The following is a 19,299-nucleotide window of genomic DNA, read 5'->3' on the forward strand; positions in this document are numbered from 1 at the left end:
ATTAGACACACTTATAGTTTGTATTTGCGTTTATGTGCACACACACACACACACATAGATCCATACATACAAGCATACACATACACATATAATGTACATGTGTACATGTATATACACAAATAAAGTAATAATAATAATAATAATAGTAATAATAATATTAATAACAAGTTCAATGGTTATTCTTATCACTGGTCACTGCTACCAGCATCCTCGTTATATCCGGCCGTCCCACATCACATGGCACAATATAACAATAAAAGAAAGGTTGCAAATGTTTTACAGGTAAATTGAACCAATAAAAAGCGAGCAAAAATGTATATAGTCACTGCATTCTATTCCTGCCCCTACTTTTGACAAAATATAATATTACATAATCATTTTTTGGGGATATGAAACCTTCCATGAAAATAAATCTATTGAGCCTTATCGAAGGTATGATTATGTATTTTTGATCAAATATTATTTTGAGGGGAAAATCTTGCCGTTAAATCAGCAAAATTATCACTCAAGACTGTGTTCATCCTTCTTTCAAACTTATTTTGTAGCTCCGATGTCAAACTTTTGACTGAAGGCTGATTTATGGTTCCGCGTTACACCAACGCAGAGCCTACGGCGTACCTTACGGCGTAGGCTCTGCGTCGATTTAACGCGGAACCATAAATCAGTCCACCTTTTTTTTTTTTTTACTTTTTTTTTTTAATTTAACATTTGCAAACAGTACAATGATAACAAAACTTCAAATTAGGCAATTTCACCTTGAACTATAACATATAAACATAGAAAAAGCACAACACATAATAACCAGCCAGGGGGGATGAAATTATAACAGAAAGCCAAAACATTTACATACATTTATGGTTTTGATTGCTTTTAAATTAGTAGAAAACTTAATAGAGTCCAGATATTGTTTTAATTCACAATGAAAAGTAAAAAAAGAGGGTTTTTTGCGTAAGAATTTGGATTTGTGGATGTGGAATTTTGCAAGGATAATCAACAAATTAATAATAAATGTTTCTTTTGGGTTTGTTCTAATTGTTACATGGTCAAAAACACCAAACAACACATCCTTCCACAATAAATTAAAATCAATATCAATTCTTTCAGACACAAAATTACACATATCACTCCAAAAAGTTTGAACAATGGGGAAGTCCACCTTACAAAGCTGTGTGAAGGTAATGCCGCGTTCCATTTGTCCTCGGAAGTGGGGATTTCCCAGTTCCTAGTTGGATTTTTCAACTAGAACGCCCCTCGAAGTGGGATTTCCCACTGGGAAAGTGGGAGAGTCTTCACCACCCCCGAGTTCACATTCCGAGATGGCTGCCCCGGTTGTAAACAGTAGAAGAGAGCTTCGTAGCACTTCATTCTAGTTTTGGTCACACTAAATCAGTCGTATACAAGTATTGTTCGGCATATATATGCTGCTATAGTGTAATTTACATTTTTCATGTGGTATATGCGAACTACAAACTTCGTAACTGGAACGCTGATAACTCGGCTGTGACGTCATTCCCAGTTCCGAGTTCCGACTTCCGAGAACAAATGGAACGCGGCATAAATCCACGAGTTTCTGCACCCTCACGCCCCGCCCCCTGCTTTGACGGATGTCCGCGCTGACCAATCAGGTTTGAGGACGAGGGCGGGAGCAGAGCAATGGGGGCGGGACTTCCTGCGGAGCGGCGGTTGGACGGCAGGCTGCTGCTGCTCTGCTGACACGTAACTAAAATTAAAGGTACTCCCTATGCTCCCAGGCCTCGCACTGGACTAAACATTTTAACTTTTTGCGGAAGCTCGTCTGAATTACCTCGACAAATCAGAAGTTCGTTATTGAGAGAGAGAGAGAGAGGAAGAGAGTCGTCATACTCTTACTTTTTTCTTCTTCCCCAAGGCAGGGCAGGACTTTGACTTTTAACTGAAGCGAAAAATCTGAGCGGCTGCTTTGAAGTGAGTTATAGTGAGTGGACGTGGTTTTTTTTTTTTTTTTTCTTTAAAACGATGCACCACAGAGGCACGTTTTAGCGCGTACTTTTTCTCCGGTGTAAAATGCTGGGGGAGTGAGTCCGGGAGGAGTTGTGTGAAGTTTGCTCCGCCATGGGCAGCGGGGCGTGCTCCCGCAGGCAGCGCAGGGTGTTCCAGGGGCTGCTGCTGGCCGCGGTGCTGAGCGGGGTGCTGTACGGGGGCATGCTCTCCTACGAGATGCACAAGCAGCTCCGGAGGACCGAGGTCATGGCGCTCAAGTACCAGCAGCACCAGGAGTCCCTGTCGGCGCAGCTGCAAGGTAAACAGAGAGGACTGAATGACAGCTGACTGCACAGGACCAACACTGGAGGAACTGCTAAGAAAACATAGGATTTAATCACTTTGTTGCCCCGGACAAATGCTTACACAACTTAAAACAAAGTTCAGTATTTTTTCCCTTTTCAAACTATATTTAAGTTCTGCGTTAATTGTGCATATTTTGCAGAGGTGTCAAAAGTATTCACATTCATTACTCAGGTAGAAGTATAGATACTAGAGTTTAAAAATACTCCTGTAGAAGTATTCAAGTACTCAAGTATAAAAGTACTGGTTTCAAAACTACTTAAAGTATAAAAGTAAAAGTAATGTAAGGGGGACAAAAGCCATTGAAAATGAATGCGTCTTAGTATAATGCAAATATATGAAAGAACCATGTATGTGTACTATTGAGCATTAACATGTGTTTCAGAGAGCAGAAGATATGATGACTAGTTGCCTATAAGTATTGTAATGGTGCAAAAAGTCAAACTTCAGAGACATGTTATCATTTATCCTAACCTTTATTGGAATGTACATCCAAGTTTAGTTGCAGGAATCTGAGGGAACGGATGTAAGAACAAAACTGGACAAGAACATCTGAAACAACCACAACCAAATTCACTCTATCCGGATGGAGCAATTTAACTGGATAGTTTTTTTTTAAAGGCTGAAATGAAATAGAGTAACGAGGCTGTTTTTAAAATGTAAGGAGTAAAAAGTACAGATAATTGCGTGAAAATGTAAGGAGTAAAAGTAAAAAGTCGTAAAAATAATGACTCCAGTGAAGTATAGATGACCAAAATGTCTACTTAAGGTAACAAAGTATTTGTACTTTGTTACTTGACACCTCTGATATTTTGTAGGGGTGTAACGATACACTAATCTCACGATACGGTACGATACACGACATTGAGGTCACGATAACGATACGATATTATAGCAGTATTTTTTTAACAACCTTGCATGAGGAACATATGGCTGGAAAAAATTGTCTTTTATTTGAAAGACACAAAATACAAAACAATACTGTGTGTTTGCCCTATTGTTACAGTTTGTAATGCTTTATAACTGTTTAAGTTTTAAAGACCAAGCCAGGCCGACCATTTTCCACAAACTAAACTAAAAGTAAATGTCAGGTATGCATTATGCATCTTCAGTTTCATATATTCAATATTCTGGTGTAGAGTACACCAGCCTTACATAAGTAAAAGTTCAGATCCCGCTGCACCAATAGGATGCGCGTTACTAGTAAACACAATATATTAATATTAATAACCCAAGATCGCGATACAGTTTGTCACCTTCACGACACGTATCATGACGTTTTTGTATCGCAAAATTTCATGGCACGATATATTGTTACACCGCTAAAATTTTGACCAAAACTGTACTTTTCGATTAAAAATTATGAAAGTTTTGAGTATTTTGTGGAAATTTGACAATAGTAGTACACAATTGCATTCCGGTTTATCACATTGTTTTCACATTCAAGATTGGCTTCATTGTCCCAGTGAGAGAAAAAAAAAATCTCTCAAACAATAGTACATACAACAGTAAACTGCACTTTGCCCTCTTAAAAACTTTAAAAAGGGTGGAATAAACTGTGAATCATTGACAAATAAAGTTCATGAAGCCTTTTTTTTCTGTGTAATGCCAATGTTCAAACCAACAGAATTCAATATCTGAAACAGTGTGCCTGCAGCCTGACCAGACTGTAAGTACACTGTAGTAAACCTGTCTTTGTCCTGAGCCGGCTCTCTCATCTTTCGATCCCCGGTTGATCACCAGAGAGCTCTTTTGGTCCGACGGCCTTTCTTCCTCCACGTGTACACCACAGGAATTAAATTAGACCCCATATTTCCCAGAACTGAGGTTTACTGCTGATTACATCTGCCTGGCAGTATTCGTCATGTTTCCATGCCCACCATCAGCTGTCAGAACATCTGCTGCTGAAGTGGAGCAGTCACTTCACTTTCCAGAACAACGAAGAATCTTAATGAGGGGAAATGTTAAGTACAGATTTAACTCTGTATGTCCAGGCCACCGTAATATAGGGGTGTAACGATACACTAATCTCACGATAACGATACGATACGATATTATAGCAGTATTTTTTTAACAACCTTGAATGAGGTAGTCATGAGGAAATTGTCTTTTATTTGAAAGACACAAAATACAAAATAATGCTGTGCGTTTGCCCTATTGTTACAGTTTGTAATGCTTTATAACTGTTTAAGTTTTAAAGAGAAAGCCAGGCCAACCATTTTCCACAAACTGAACTAAAAGTAAATGTCAGGTTTGCATTATGCATCTTCAGTTTCATACAAGTACAAATATTTTGCCACAAACTGAATAGTTTCTCTCATGTATGATTCGACTTTTTTCTTTTCCAGAAATTTAACAACTAAAATTAAATAAATAAATAAAAGTAAATAAATACATACAATTTTACATCATAAAAAATATTGATTCATGCTTACCTTATACGTGTAAGAGGAGATTTATTTTTGTTAAGAAGGTTATTTTGTTAATTCAGGGTTCATTATTTTATAAATATATTCTTTATATTCTGTAAATCAGGGACTATAATGACACTAGTCAGTTAATCTGTAGTGATTAGTCTGTTTTAGATTGGGCGGAGTGATACAGCACTAGGTGCTGTGTTGATGTTCTAAAATCCTACACTGTTGAGCGGACATTGAAGTACACTGGAATTTAGCAGAAGTTGTCCCCGTGTTCCTACTCACCACCACCCCAAAAAGTTTTAATTTAATAAGGTAAAGCTTAACTCTACACCAGACTTACATAAGTAAAGGTTCAGACCTCAAAACGGGACTGCAAAACGGGACTACTTTCTTCTGAGCGGAGTAAGATTTTGGTCCGCGCGGTCCGGCCGCGGTCCGGCCGTGCGTTACTAGTCAACACAATAGATTAATATTAATAACCCAATATCGTGATAGAGTTTGTCACCTCCACGACACGTATTGTGACATTTTTGTATCGCGAAATTTCGTGGCACGATATATTGTTACACCCCTACCGTAATACACGTCAGACTGTATGTTGTCATGTTATTACATTTTACTGAATATGAGTCGTCAAAAATTACACATTTGATGGCTCACAATTGAAGGAGGGTTGTTAAATAGAAGATCAGATGATCTGATTTGATTTTGCAGCACATATTTGCACACTTTTGCCTATTGATGAAAAGGCCTTCCACTATTAAGCAACTAGTTAAAATCATTAGTTGGGAGGAAACACCCTTTTCTGGGCTGAAACACAGTGTGGATAATCTCTTAGATCTGGTTTGTATTGCTGCATAAATGTATGTTGAACGGTCTCTATGATAGGCAAGGCAAGTTTATTTATACAGCACAATTCAACACAAGGTAATTCAAAGTGCTTTACGTCAACATTAAAAGCGGCAAGACATAATTAGACAGTAAATAACAAATAAAATGAAATAGAATTATGAGAAAAGAAGGTAAAATGATAAAAAGCACAAGTTGCTGAAGCAGTAGAGTACAGCAGGTACACATCTTATTCGTGGTTTTCAGAAAGTATTTAATTTAAAAGTATGCTTAAATAACAAATAAAATGATAAGAAAATAGGTAAAATAATAAAAAGCACAAGTTGTTAAAAAGTAAGGGCAGTAGAGTACAGCAGGTAAGTATTTAATTTAGGAGTACGCTTCAGTAAACAGTAATGTTTTTAGGCCTGATTTAAAGGAGCTGACAGTGTGAGCAGACCTCAGGTCTACAGGAAGTTTGTTCCACCGGTGAGGAGCAGAATAACTGAACGCTGCCTCACCTTGCTTGTTCTGGTTCTTGGGAACCACAACACACCAGATCCAGATGAACCTCAGGGGTCTGGGAGCTTCATAGGGAACTAACAGATCAACCATGTATTTTGGTCCAAGACCATTCAGTGCTTTGTAAACCAGCAGTAAGATTTTAAACTCTATCCTTTGACTCACTGGAAGCCAGTGTAGTGATTTCATGACCGGTGTAATACGGTCCAGTTTCCTGGTGTTTGTAAGGACTCTGGCGGCGTTCTGGATCAGCTGCAGCTGCCTGATAGATTTCTTATTAAGGCCTGTAAAGATGCCATTGCAATAATCCAACCTACTGAAAATGAATGCATGAATACGTTTTTCCATGTCTTGTTTAGACAGAATCCCCTTAATTCTAGCAATGTTTTTTAGGGGGTAATAGGCAGATTTAGTGATAAACTTTAGATGACCCACTCTTAAAGCAGACATGTTTCGCCATCAGATGTGGTTACAAAAAAAATAAAATACAATCCAAGCGTCTTGTAAATTCTCAAAATGAGTTCAACATGAGGGTGCTCTTCCACATTGATGTTGTCCCACTGTCCTCCATGGAAGAGGTGGCCTGTAAGTGAATGTCTAAATATTTTTATAGTGGATTAAATGGTTTGGCTTGTAGAAAATCCAATAGCCCATTAATTACCTGAGACCCCCCTTTTGTTGCCAGTCCAATGTGAAAACCACATTCAAACATCTTTTATTCAATTACAGGTCCAGTTAAAGTCTTTGAAATGTAAACAAAGAACAGAGCACACTGATTCAGAAATAATTGAGAGTCTATGAAATAAAAAATGCTTTTTTATAATGCTTCTTGGGTTTTATGAGGCACACCTGTTGCAGCAAATTCAAAATTAAAAAAAAGGAAAAATATGTTTAAAAAAAGTATTAGTTTCAATAGTTCATATTTATAACATTTTTTGTCTAACATAGTATTGAAATGTTTGGACCAGTTTTTATTAACAGTTGAGAGTTGGATGTCTTTTGGAAACAGCATAATTTTTACAAAAGCTTTCATCCTTCAACTACAACATTATGTTGTATTTAGTACTGTTTAGTACTGTTTTACACTGTTGTGTTACACCAACGGTTGGTGTATCACATTCGTTTACATCTAGATAAGTCTTGTTGCACTTTAAAAAGTAAGTTTCATTGTACGAAAAATAATTTGCACGAAATCACCAGTTGTTTAGTTACAGCAACAAAATATTGTACCTGAAAGTTTGGGGAGAGGAAAAAAAAACACCTGGAAAATTAATTGGACTAATTGTATTTGCGCCAATCTGTTATTATCATGTAAAGACAGTGGTAACACACAGACTCAGCTTACTGGAACTGTATAACGTCTTAAGTAGGGCTGTTCGATTTTGCCCAAAAAAAAAAAAAAAAATTTTCTCTCAAAATCCGATTTTCGATTACGATTATTTTGTGAATTGACAAAAGGCAAAGAAATGATTTCAAATATGCTGTTTTTTTATTGAACATTTGCCCCATTGGGCTTTAAGTGCAAACTTGGCTCTTATTAAACCAAAAATGAATGAATAAAGTGCAAAACTCTGTAAAATAAGTTGAAAAAAAGTTTTAAAAAATATAATAAAATATAAAGTTTTATCTCTGAAAAAAAAAATCAGCAAATCAGCACTTGCAAACATACAGTAAGTTTTATTTCCAATTAAATAAAACAAGACATTTTCTAATTAAACTAAACTGGGTCTTTGCATGCTAAATAATAATGCAACCCATGAAGGAGGTAGAGGTGTGTAATGTCAGTCATTACATTTGCTATTCACATTTGCAAGTTTTTTGCGAGGAACACGAGCCGGTCTACCGCATCTGGCTTGAGGGATGCCCGGTGGCATGTTACAACGCCCCCTCCTACACTAAAGAGCCTCTCCGATGGGGCACTTGTCGCAGGTATTGAGAGGTATTTCCATCAATCATTAATATGGTATCAATCATTAATATGTGTGCAGACAAGGTAAAAAAAATAATACAAAAAAAAAAAAAATAAATAAATAAAAAAGTGAAAAATCGATTTTACGATTTTCACGTTTTAACATCGTTCTAATTACATAATCGCGATTACGATTTAAAATCGATTAATCGAACAGCCCTAGTCTTAAGGGACATTTTATTTCTCTCATCACTGTGGCTGTTTAAAGGGACTTGTGCAGGAGTAGCCTCACTTACTCGCTATGTAAACACACTGGATTACACACACAGGAAGGGAGGTTTTAAATTAAACTTTTATTCTTTTAGTTCAAAATTACTAGCCTTCTCCCACATAGCTTTTCAAAGCAGCGTTTTTTTATCCCACATCGTGAAGTCAAATGGAGTGTTTGGGTCTTAGCCCGAACTCTGGACCTGATTATTTAACACACCCTTTAATCCAGCTATTTACCATTGCTCTGTTAGCGCAAATACCACAGAGATGCCCTGAGGCATTTACCTGTCCTATCTGTGAGATCTACTGACACGTTTGTTGGCTCCCTGCTTCAGTAATATTACATTCCTCCCTAAAATTAAAAGCAGTTCTCTCATTTGTACGGTAACTGTGTGTCTGCAGTATGTGAGAGTAGTAAAAGTATAGAAATAAATGTTTATAGTTTATTTTACAATGAAATACTAAACTGGCTGGTGTGTTTAGTCTCTAGTCCTGAAAATGATCGTGTCACTCACTGCACTATAGTCATGCTTAAAGGTAATTGTTTAACCTTTATTGGCTTGTATGAGAGTATATCACCCTTTGGGTGGACTTGCGTTGCTTATCTCCATCTGTTAGGTTGAATTTATGGCCCACATTCAAAACGTTCATTGTTAAGTGACATATCAGTCGGCCTACCCCAAAGTTTAGCCGTCTGGTATTGACAGGTAATGGTTAATTGCCATTTTGCCCTATTTTTAGAGGTTGGCTGAAGCTGGGGGCGGTATGAGCTAGCCATATTGATTTACTGTTACTCTATTAAACCACAGGCTGGCAATTGTTTGTAACATAACAGGATCAGCTGTCACTTTGCATTTACCATATTCTTTTCAAATAAAGGCAGATGCCTTTATTTGCTTAAACTGATTTGGGAGCGAAACTCTTTGGAGAGGCAGACTTTAACTTTAAATTCTCACTGTTGCCAGTATAATCAGTGTTTTTCTACAGTGCCATATTTTGATGCTCCAAAATTAAATCTGGTATGGTGCATATTACATGTTTTTATGTTTGCATGGGAGTCATGCGTTTATTCGTCTGGCCTCACCCCTAAAAATTCTCAGCCTTCGGGTGAATTGTGGAGAGAGACTATGGCCAGGGAGCTGAATAAAACATTCGTGCAAAAGTTTGCAAATGCTTTGCCTGACACTCCAGCTGATCATTTTGTTTGAACGTGATGATTGTATTTTAACTAAAAGTGTACTGATTGAGTTTGGTGATTGGATAGGAATTCTATTTGAATTTGGCAAAATTAGTTCCAGCAAGTCAGATCTTTAAGGAAATAAGAAGTGGAAAAAATTGCTATAATGCTATAAAAAAAACTATAATTTTACCATATTTGTTTCTGTATAGCTGTGTAATGTGCTAAGTGTATACGTACTGGTTAATAGTATCTATGTATACCAAATGCAATTACAGAAGCAAAGTAATAACATCAAGAGGTTGATAAACACCTCACAATTCCTGTACCATATCAAAGTAAAATCCCACACTAGTTTAGGTTTGGAAAAAAAAAAAAGTTTTTAGCAGGACTTTTATTGTGAAAGATGTGCGTGCAGACCATACACACGAGCAGAAAAGATTAATGCAAAACAATTCAAAATGAAAGGATCATTGTTGAGTGTGATGTCACTGACAAATGTTTTATCTAGTTCAAACGTTTTGTTTGTAAAAGAGATGGATCATTTATCTTCATTGATTTTATTTAAGTGGGGGAAAAAAAAGGATTCGTCCTCTGACATTCACATCATATTGAAAACTCGTCGTATTTGTTTGTGTTGATGACACACTTCCAGCCAATATAAGACACCTGGATTTTAATCAAATCTCTCTTTTTTTACATACATACATACGCACTCATATAAAGGTGTCGTCTATTCACTCTAGTTTTTTTTTCTTCCTGTCATCTAATAATCAAAACGGCCAAATTATATTTTTCTCCACTATTTTGCTCGGTGTGTACAGGAGTTTCATGTGGGTTTCACTCACTCCTGCGGTTTCTCACACTATTGAAATGAAACTTTAAGAGACAAAGCGACACACCCGCCAGGCTGTTTATCAGGTAGCGCTTTTCATTATGGCTGAAAGAAACCTGCCGCAGATGCAACAAGAGGAGGAAGTTCTGCCAAACATCCCGGTCGATGGTTTTCACAGGTTCTCTTCCTTTCGCCTTAGAGAAAGCCTGGAATGCATGTAAATGAAGTCAAGGTATACAGTTACTGGAATAAACCCCAGAATACCAATAAGCATTGTATATTTTAGTTGTGTGAACTGAAATATAAAGAAAAAAAATCAATGTAATGTGAACATCCCAACTAGGGCTGTTCGATTAATCGATTTTAAATCGTAATCGCGATTATGTAATTAGAACGATGTTAAAACGTGAAACTCGTAAAATCGATTTTTCACTTTTTTTTTTTTTTTTAAACTTGCAAATGTGAATAGCAAATGTAATGACAGACATTACACACCTCTACCTCCTTCATGGGTTGCATTATTATTTAGCATGCAAAGACCCAGTTTAGTTTAATTAGAAAATGTCTTGTTTTATTTAATTGGAAATATAACTTACTGTATGTTTGCAAGTGCTGATTTTTTTTTTCAGAGATAAAACTTTATATTTTATTATATTTTTTTAAAACTTTTTTTCAACTTATTTTACAGAGTTTTGCACTTTATTCATTCATTTTTGGTTTAATAAGAGCAAAGTTTGCACTTAAAGCCCAATGGGGCAAATGTTCAATAAAAAAAAATGCATATTTGAAATCATTTCTTTGCCTTTTGTCAATTCAAGAAAATAATCGTAATCGAAAATCGGATTTTGAGAGAAAAAAATCGAGATTTTATTTTTGGGCAAAATCGAACAGCCCTAATCCCAACACAACCTTGTTCATGAAGCCGGCCGTAACTCACTTCTTCTCAAATTAAACAGGCCTTTGTGTGTGTGTGTACACAAAAGTGGGAGTGTAAACGCACTCAAATATACCTCAGATTCAACTTCCCTGTCAACACCACGAGTCAGATCTAATCAATACAATCTTTTCCACATCTTAAGCAGTAATCCAGCAAAGGTTCACCACTACAGAGAGCTCCCTTGTTGTCGCTCTGCAGACACAAATAAACCACAGCGTAAGGAACACGGCTCTGTGAGGCTGAGGGGAAAAATGTACAGACAAGAAGGCAGGTGTGAGATGTGTTGGTGTGTATGCAAGAATAGGTGCAACATTTGCTGTTTCTGTTAAAGAATTATTTTATTTTATTTATTTTTTTTGCACAGTGATAACACAATAATTTTTTTATCATACAAGGACAAATAATTTGTGCAGGAGAGGAAAAGAAGCCCGAAGGGCTTATAAAAAATCCTCCCCTCAATACAAAATCACCAAAACAAATCAGTCAATAGCAAAAGAATAGAAAGGAAAAAAGAAAAGGTAAAAGAAACAAAGAAAAATACAATAAGTACACAAACAAAAATATCCATGAAATGGCCATTTCATTTCAGTAAGAATAGCCTGATTAATTTTGTCTAAATAAAAGATACCCCACCAAGCTGGTCCTAAACATTTTTAAGGATGACGCTAACTTAAGAGATCTATCTAAACAGTTCCAGAGTTGAGGGTCATGGAATTTGATAAAGGATTGGTGACTGCAGGTACGACAAAGAGGTAAATGAAAGTTCTTCCCACCTCTAACTGAATAAGAATGAATATCTGATGATAACAGAAAAAAATTATGAAAAGTGCCTGGAATGTCTTGTTTGAAATGAATGAACTTAAACATAAACAGGCATGTTTGAAACTTGTTAATAGAAGAATTAATAGAAGAAAAGAATAAGTCACTTATCACTTAATATATTTCCATGAAGCATGGAAGCTCAGAAACAAATGGTCCTGCAGTACATCTTGAAGTTCGATGCTCTTAAAATGCACCTTTTTAGCTGCACCGTTGTGTAGCACATGGATGTCTTAAATTAGATCTTGACTAAGGGTCACATTTGGTGTCATCTTTTGATTTGTATCTTTGCAAGAGGCTAAAATGTGACTTATTCTTTTAGTAGATAAGGTAATAATAACTGACCTTAGCACACATTTGTCACATTTGTTTCAATGTTGCTGTGTTTCGCTTGCTTTCTATTTGCTGTGTATGGAGGTGTTTATCCGTCCAAATCAATTTGCAGTGACTAATACTTATCTACAGAGGCACGACTAGATTTGTTTTCAGCTGGCTTGACCACTAGACTGCAGTCAGCAACATCATCTTGTGATATCATCCCCAATACACAAGGCAAATCTGTTTGTAGATAAATTTGTAGTCACACAACGGTTGAACAAGCCACCTAGTGCTATCAGAGCTATCAGTCTCTCCCCTCAAGTTGTAGCTCCAGCCCTCAACACCTCCAACACACCTAATGGGCTTATCATGGTCAACACATTGGTCATTGCACCCTCAAATTGCAGTGTCAGTGCAGCAACTCAACCATTTATCCCCATGTTTGAGGTATTCTTCATTCACTGCAGTCAAGCAGTAAGTGTTGCGGCCGAGAAACTGACAAAGATACACACAGCGCTAGCAGGAGCCACAGGAAAAATTACTTCATTCAAACACAAAACTTTTCCAACCTGTTGCAGCATGTGACAGGACACAAAATCTGGTGGTGGATTATCTGCTGAAAAGACACTTATGTTGTGATGTCAGAGACAGAGAATAACAACAAACTCGGCTTAACTGTGACCTTTTCCCTTTTTACTCTGTTTTAAATAGATGTAACGCTTAATAACCACAAATTCATGGTCACAGTTGAAATAATCGAGAGGTATTTTACAGAGAAATGCCCAAAAGTGTAAATTATTAGATTTCCAAATTAGCATTTAAGTGATGTAACACTTTCTCCTTCTAAGTAATTTGAACTGGCGTTCATGTCTGTACACTTGCGCCTGACACTGTTTTCTTTTTGTGTCACTGTTGTTTTTTAGTCTTTTGTTGTTGTCTTTTATATCATAGGTTGTTGTCTTTTATATCGTGTATGTTATATGTATAATGTTTTTTAATGGTACTATGGACCTCTTCTCAAGATGTGTCTTTAATAAAGTATGAATTGAATTGAATTGAATTAATATTCCTCACTTTTTAGTAGCTTTTTATATATATTTTGGATGTAATTTCATCCTCATTTAAGCTAGTCTCATTCCTTCAAACTCTTAATTTTATTCTCCATTGCTTTCCTGATTTTCTGCATCTGCGACCGCCCTCTCCTTGTCAGTTTGCAGCCCTCATGAAATTATTCCAGGATAGATGTACCAGTTTATCAAGAATCTGCTAAGATGTTGCTCAAAGGCAAAGAAGAGCTTCACCATCAGCTTTCTGGTGGCAGGAAAAGACCAAAATCTGATGCTTGGCATCCATTTCATTTTCAACGAGTGAATCAGATGCTTTCACACTAATAAACAAGATGTCAGAGCCAGAATATTTAATTTTAATTGTTACATGGGGGGAGTTTTGAAAAAAAAAAATGTATTAGGTGAAAGAAAGGTTGATCCTTTTTTTGTTTTGATATTTTTATTAGGGGGTAAGGCACAGTTGAACAGGAATAAACAAAAAAAGATATACAGTCTACCTCCCTTTTTTTTTTTTTTTTTTTGGATTAAGAACAGAACAAAAAATCCACACAAAACAATGACAAATACACGAAAATTATTATATTCTTATATATAAGTAATATTTAAGTATTAAAGCTAAACAGTATGAATTAAAAAATAGATGAATAAAAAGGGGGAGAAAAAAAAGAAGAAAAAAAAAAACCCAGAGCAAAAAAAAACAACCCCAAAACAAAAGAAAAGTAAATAAAAAGATAAGTAAAAAGGAGGAAGAAAGAGAGGGATAAGAGAAGAGAGGGAGGGGGGGGGATCCGTCAATCAGGAGGCAGGGACTGGAGAGAGTGGAAGAATGTAAGAAAGGGAAGCCACTTATTATAAAATTTGTTGCAACTACCCTTCAGTGAATATTTAATCTTTTCCAGCTTCAGAAAAAACATGGTGTCGTTGAGCCACTGGGTACTAGAAGGAGCCTTAGTCGACTTCCAGTGGAGAAGGTGGCGGCCTCTTGCCAGTAAGGAAGTAAAAGCCAAAATGTCTATTTGATTTGAAGTAAACCGGCCATGGTCAGGTTGATCCTTTTTAACCAGGGCTTTTATCTCTGACCCGTGTAAAGTTGTGATTTATTAAAAATGGATTGCTGCTATATTGATTAAAACCTAAAGCAAAACGTAATTTCAAATAAAGTTGATCTGTTTAGAAAACTTCCACAATGACCTGTTTCAGTATTGTTTCACACCAGACACCAGATACAGCCGCAGTCTGAACCAAACCGGCCGTAGCTGGAAGTTAATTTAGACTACAAACACACCCTATTCGTCTCCTCCTTCAGCAGAAAGCTGCGGTATTCTCTCAGGGAGATATTTACTGGGATCACAGTCTGGCTAAGTAAATATCACACTCTGCTGTCATTTCAACCACAAGTTGCACATCCTCACTGCTTGCATCTCAGAAACAAATGTTTAGGTACCTGAGGGTCGATATGTTGTTTGCAGTATACATATTTATACTGCAGTGTTTTGGTTTTTCTCCCATCTGGTCCAGATGGAGCTCAAAACAACCGGCAAATCTGTGTTCACCTTTCCTTATTAATGCTCCGTCTTCTCCGTTTCTTGTTCAGTGGTGTACGAGCACCGCTCCCGGTTGGAGAAGTCGCTTCAGAAGGAGAGGCTGGAGCACAAAAAGGCCAAAGAAGGTGAGAAAACGTCTGTGCTCGGTTCTTAATGGTTTTTAAAAAATATTATTTTCATATGTAACTAAGCAAATATCAGACTCTAGAAGAAATTAATGCATTAAGTGTGTCATTCATTCCTTAATACTTACTACTACTGAGGAAGTTGTATGTTGAGAGTATTTGGTGCACTTGCTCTGGTGAGTTCCTCGGGACCCTGAAGGACTTCGCAGCTGTCACACTATTTAATTAATCAAAGAAAGATTGCAGAAAATGTAGGTTTAAATTGTTTTGATGGCACAAATGTATTTTCATTTATTGCCAAAATAGATTAACACAAAAATATGTGTATAAATGATAGAAGGGTATCCCCTGTTCACATTAATTGTATTACAAATTAAAGCACTACTTTATGCCACATCTTATGCATTTGTCTTATATCTGCAGGATATAACTAGTAAAAAAACAACCTACAAAATCTTTTATTTCATACTACTTCTCAGTCAGTATGATATAATAACTTATATGTTAATATATATCAGATAAAATAAACTTGAAAATATCTTTGATTGTTACTTGCATTTGTACGACAGGTTTTGTTGGCCCCTTTTCCTCTAGTGTGGTTCATTATGATATATAGAGTATATATGTGCTGGGTTAGTGGGCATCGATTTAACCGTTCACGTTGAGATGTAGATGCTTCAAGACCACTTTACAAATGTACATTTCTCTATACAAATCTGGACAGCATCAGTCAGTAAATATGGGATGCTTTTCCTCAGGTTAATGCACCATTTCACTCAACATCAGGTTCAATTATCTCTTTTGTTTTCTAGATTATCTGGTTTATAAACTGGAGACGCAGCAATCTTTGAACAAGGAGAAGGTATGTTTGCTTGTTTTTTTTTCTTCCTCACAATGTTTCATTTTCTCCTTTGACCAAGTAGAAAAATCTTCAAGATTTTTGTCTTTTTCTTTTATTTTTACAAGTTCTGTGCTTAGTCTTTTGTGATGGCATCACATTTTCCAGCTTGCAACACCCTAAAAAGTTTTTGTTAATATTTTGAGGCTGTGGTTCTTGTTGTGTTTGTCAGCTGGTCTTATTTAGTAGGTGTTACTTTAAAGGTCCCATTGAATGTAAAGCCAGGTATACCTTGACATAGTTAAATAAAGATAGTTTGGTGAGTAAGATGAACATGCAGTAAAACGGCCTAATCCCAAAATCTACGATGTGGTAGAAACACATTACGTTGACTCGTGCGCACTTTCTGCTGAGCTCAGGAATATCAGACAGCCAACGCCGCAGCACTTCTACAAGGATACGAAGTAGGAAGATCTGAGTTTTATACTGACAAAATATGTCAGACAGATGAAAATGCTGTTTCCTAGGTTGTTCAGGAGATGTGTTGTCACTTTCCACAATCTTCTGAAAGAACACACTCCCAACACATACGGCTGACGCTGCATACAACAGAATCCTGGGGGTCTAAACACCAGAATACGCTTTAAGGAGCTCTTTCCCTCCAACAAAGAAAGAAAGAAAAAGAAAAGGGAGAGGTGGGGCGAGCACTACCTTCACAGTCCCGGGATGCAGGAGCCCTTCTTACCACATTGGGATCAGAACCCCGACCTGTAAGCACCAGACTATAAACTATGAATCCCGTGCAGTCAGTTAACATGTGGCTACATTAAGATTTCAAGGAGTTTATTGCCATAAGAGCACACATTTACACATGAGTACAACATTTGCACTCTAGTCTCAACCATAGCCCAATATTCTTATAATTTATAAAAAAGAGACATACTCTAAAGACAAGTAACAATATAAACATTAAAATAAGATTTCAGAAGAAGAAACCTGAAATTATCTTTGCCAAATCCATGTGCAAAAAGGCTATCTGCCCCTCCTGAAGTCCACCACCATTTATCTGCACCTGTTCACCAGTTGTCCCATCTCCTCTCTGTATTTGGACTCATTGCTGTTGGTGAGGCTTCCCACTACTGTTGTGTCGTCTGCAGACTTGGGTGTATCGTGAAGCAGTCATGTGCAAACAGAGTGAATCGGAGGGGGTTTAGTACACAGCCCTGAGGAGAGCCAGACCTGAGGGTGACGGGGGAGGAGACGGTGTTGTGGTTAGCCACCGTTGAACACAACCTTACGTAAACACTAGCATTTTGAGTTTAATCTGGGGCTAAACCTGACACTGAACATGAGTTCATGCATCAATACAATATGCCGACTAGCATCTGAGAAACCCGTGAAAGTAGAAGAGTCGCAGAATAAAGCATGTGTTCATTTTAAATGACCAATGCATGCCACGAGCTAGAAAAAAGGTATTTTACATCCTGAAATGAACTCTGGGTGACATGCTGCTCCTCAATGTCTGTTTCCTCATCTGACATGGTCTTAAACATAAAAGCGGAACACCGGATGCCGTATAGATGGCTACCAATCTTCAGACAGCTTTGCTGTAAACCCACCAATCAGCACACAGCTCGTTCACACTGCCGACAACCAATCAGTCTGTAGCCTGCGTAAAGAGCGCACCAAAACAGCTGCTTCTGATTAGAGGGTCATTCACAGAGATTGTATTAAAATGTGTAAAATGAATATGGATAATCTTTGGTCAAAACAACATCACTTTCTCTATTTGGTGAAATGGAGAAAACTAATTAAAAGAGCCAAGTAATGCATTCAGTGGGACCTTTAATTCAGCTACTCGTCACTGCTTTGTCTTGGTATAATAAATGAATGTCTGGACTACAAAGTCACTGATTTCACAGAATTTTTATCTCTGTTTTATTTTCAAACAGCAAGATTCTAACAGCAGATTCAACTCCTTACAAGTGCAACATCAGATGTTGAAGGTACGACGATCACAACACTGTCAGTAGTGATACGATCAACATGACCCCACTGTGTACTTTCCTCTTTCTGTTGACACAGACGTCCCTCCTTCTTCCTGTCACACAAACACACAGGCCGTCCCTGATCTTGCCAAACATCCTTCCTCTTTGGTTTTTCATGTACAGTACGGTTGGTGTGTGTTTTAAAGGAGGGAAGCCACGTGATGACAAAACTATTAATTTCTGTCAGAATCAGCACGACGAGCTGAAGAGGCAGTACTACGAGCTGACGGAGCAGCACCAGCTGCAGGGCGAGGACCACAACAGAGTGGTGGACCAACACAGGGAGCGCTACGACAAACTGCATCAAGTCAAAGAGGTGGAAATTTCCCAGCTCAAAGGTAGCACTGGTCACATGTTTGGGTATTTTCAAACTGATTGTACCAGGAGTGAAAGGAAAAAGGAGTGATAGAGGGAAACATATTTAGCTTTGATATCCACAACTATAATAATAAACAATCATCACCATTGAAAAGGGAAGCAGCTGCTACGGTCTGTTGTCTGTTCCAGGACCAGACATCCCGTGTGTGTGTGTGTGTGTGTGTGTGTGTGTGTGTGTGTGTGTGTGTGTGTGTGTGTGTGTGTGTGTGTGTGTGTGTGTGTGTGTGTGTGTGTGTGTGTGTGTGTGTGTGTGTGTGTGTGTGTGTGTGTGTGTGTGTGTGTATATATATATATATATATATATATATATATATATATATATATATTATGTGTGTGTGTGTGTGTGTATATATATATATATATATATCTGCATTGGTACTATAACAGATTCAATTTGTTGCAAGAAAATAAAAACGAATGAAGGTTAACTATTCTTAGAAATATTATTTATAATTGATATAATCTATGATCACTGGAAAACATTCATGAATTAGCACTCCAGCATTAGCAATCCAGCCCAATCCAATGAAATATGAACAACTGCAGAGTTTTAGAAAGTAGAAACCATTTCCATTTTCCTTAAAAACAAACAAAAAAAAACAACAACAATGAAAATTCATGACATATTGCCTTAAACTGGAAGAGTTAAGCCGGGCATACACTGTGCGATATTTTAAATCGTATGAGACTGCCCCTCGGATGCGACTCGTCTGCTCACACTATACGATCATAATCCTCACGTCGGACCTCTGTGTACTGGAACTCGAGGCCGGTTTTGGGGCAGGGGTAGGCTGTTCCAACCCAAACGTGCGTCCTGCCCACCTGATCAAAGGTTATGGGATCCTTTATTTTTTTATAATGATATATATATATATATATATATATATACATATATATATATATATATATATATAAAATCCCAAAATATCTGTACCGTTTCTG

At 37.2% G+C, this 19,299-nt stretch overlaps 1 protein-coding gene across 1 annotated transcript in view; it reads left to right on the top strand.

Annotated features, from left to right (window-relative positions):
• The first annotated feature begins 1,688 nt into the window (after nt 1-1,688).
• Nucleotides 1,689-19,299, top strand: part of golim4a (golgi integral membrane protein 4a) — a 30,398-nt gene continuing 12,787 nt past the window's right edge. The window contains exons 1-5 of the mRNA XM_061719126.1: nt 1,689-2,278; nt 15,019-15,093; nt 15,906-15,955; nt 17,884-17,937; nt 18,167-18,317. Of these exons, the coding sequence (XP_061575110.1) occupies nt 2,092-2,278; nt 15,019-15,093; nt 15,906-15,955; nt 17,884-17,937; nt 18,167-18,317 (517 nt within the window). The 5' untranslated portion in view covers nt 1,689-2,091. The remainder of the gene's footprint in view (nt 2,279-15,018; nt 15,094-15,905; nt 15,956-17,883; nt 17,938-18,166; nt 18,318-19,299) is intronic.

This window comes from Cololabis saira, chromosome 4 (genome assembly GCF_033807715.1).
Source record: "Cololabis saira isolate AMF1-May2022 chromosome 4, fColSai1.1, whole genome shotgun sequence".
NCBI classification, from domain to species: Eukaryota; Metazoa; Chordata; class Actinopteri; order Beloniformes; family Belonidae; genus Cololabis; species Cololabis saira.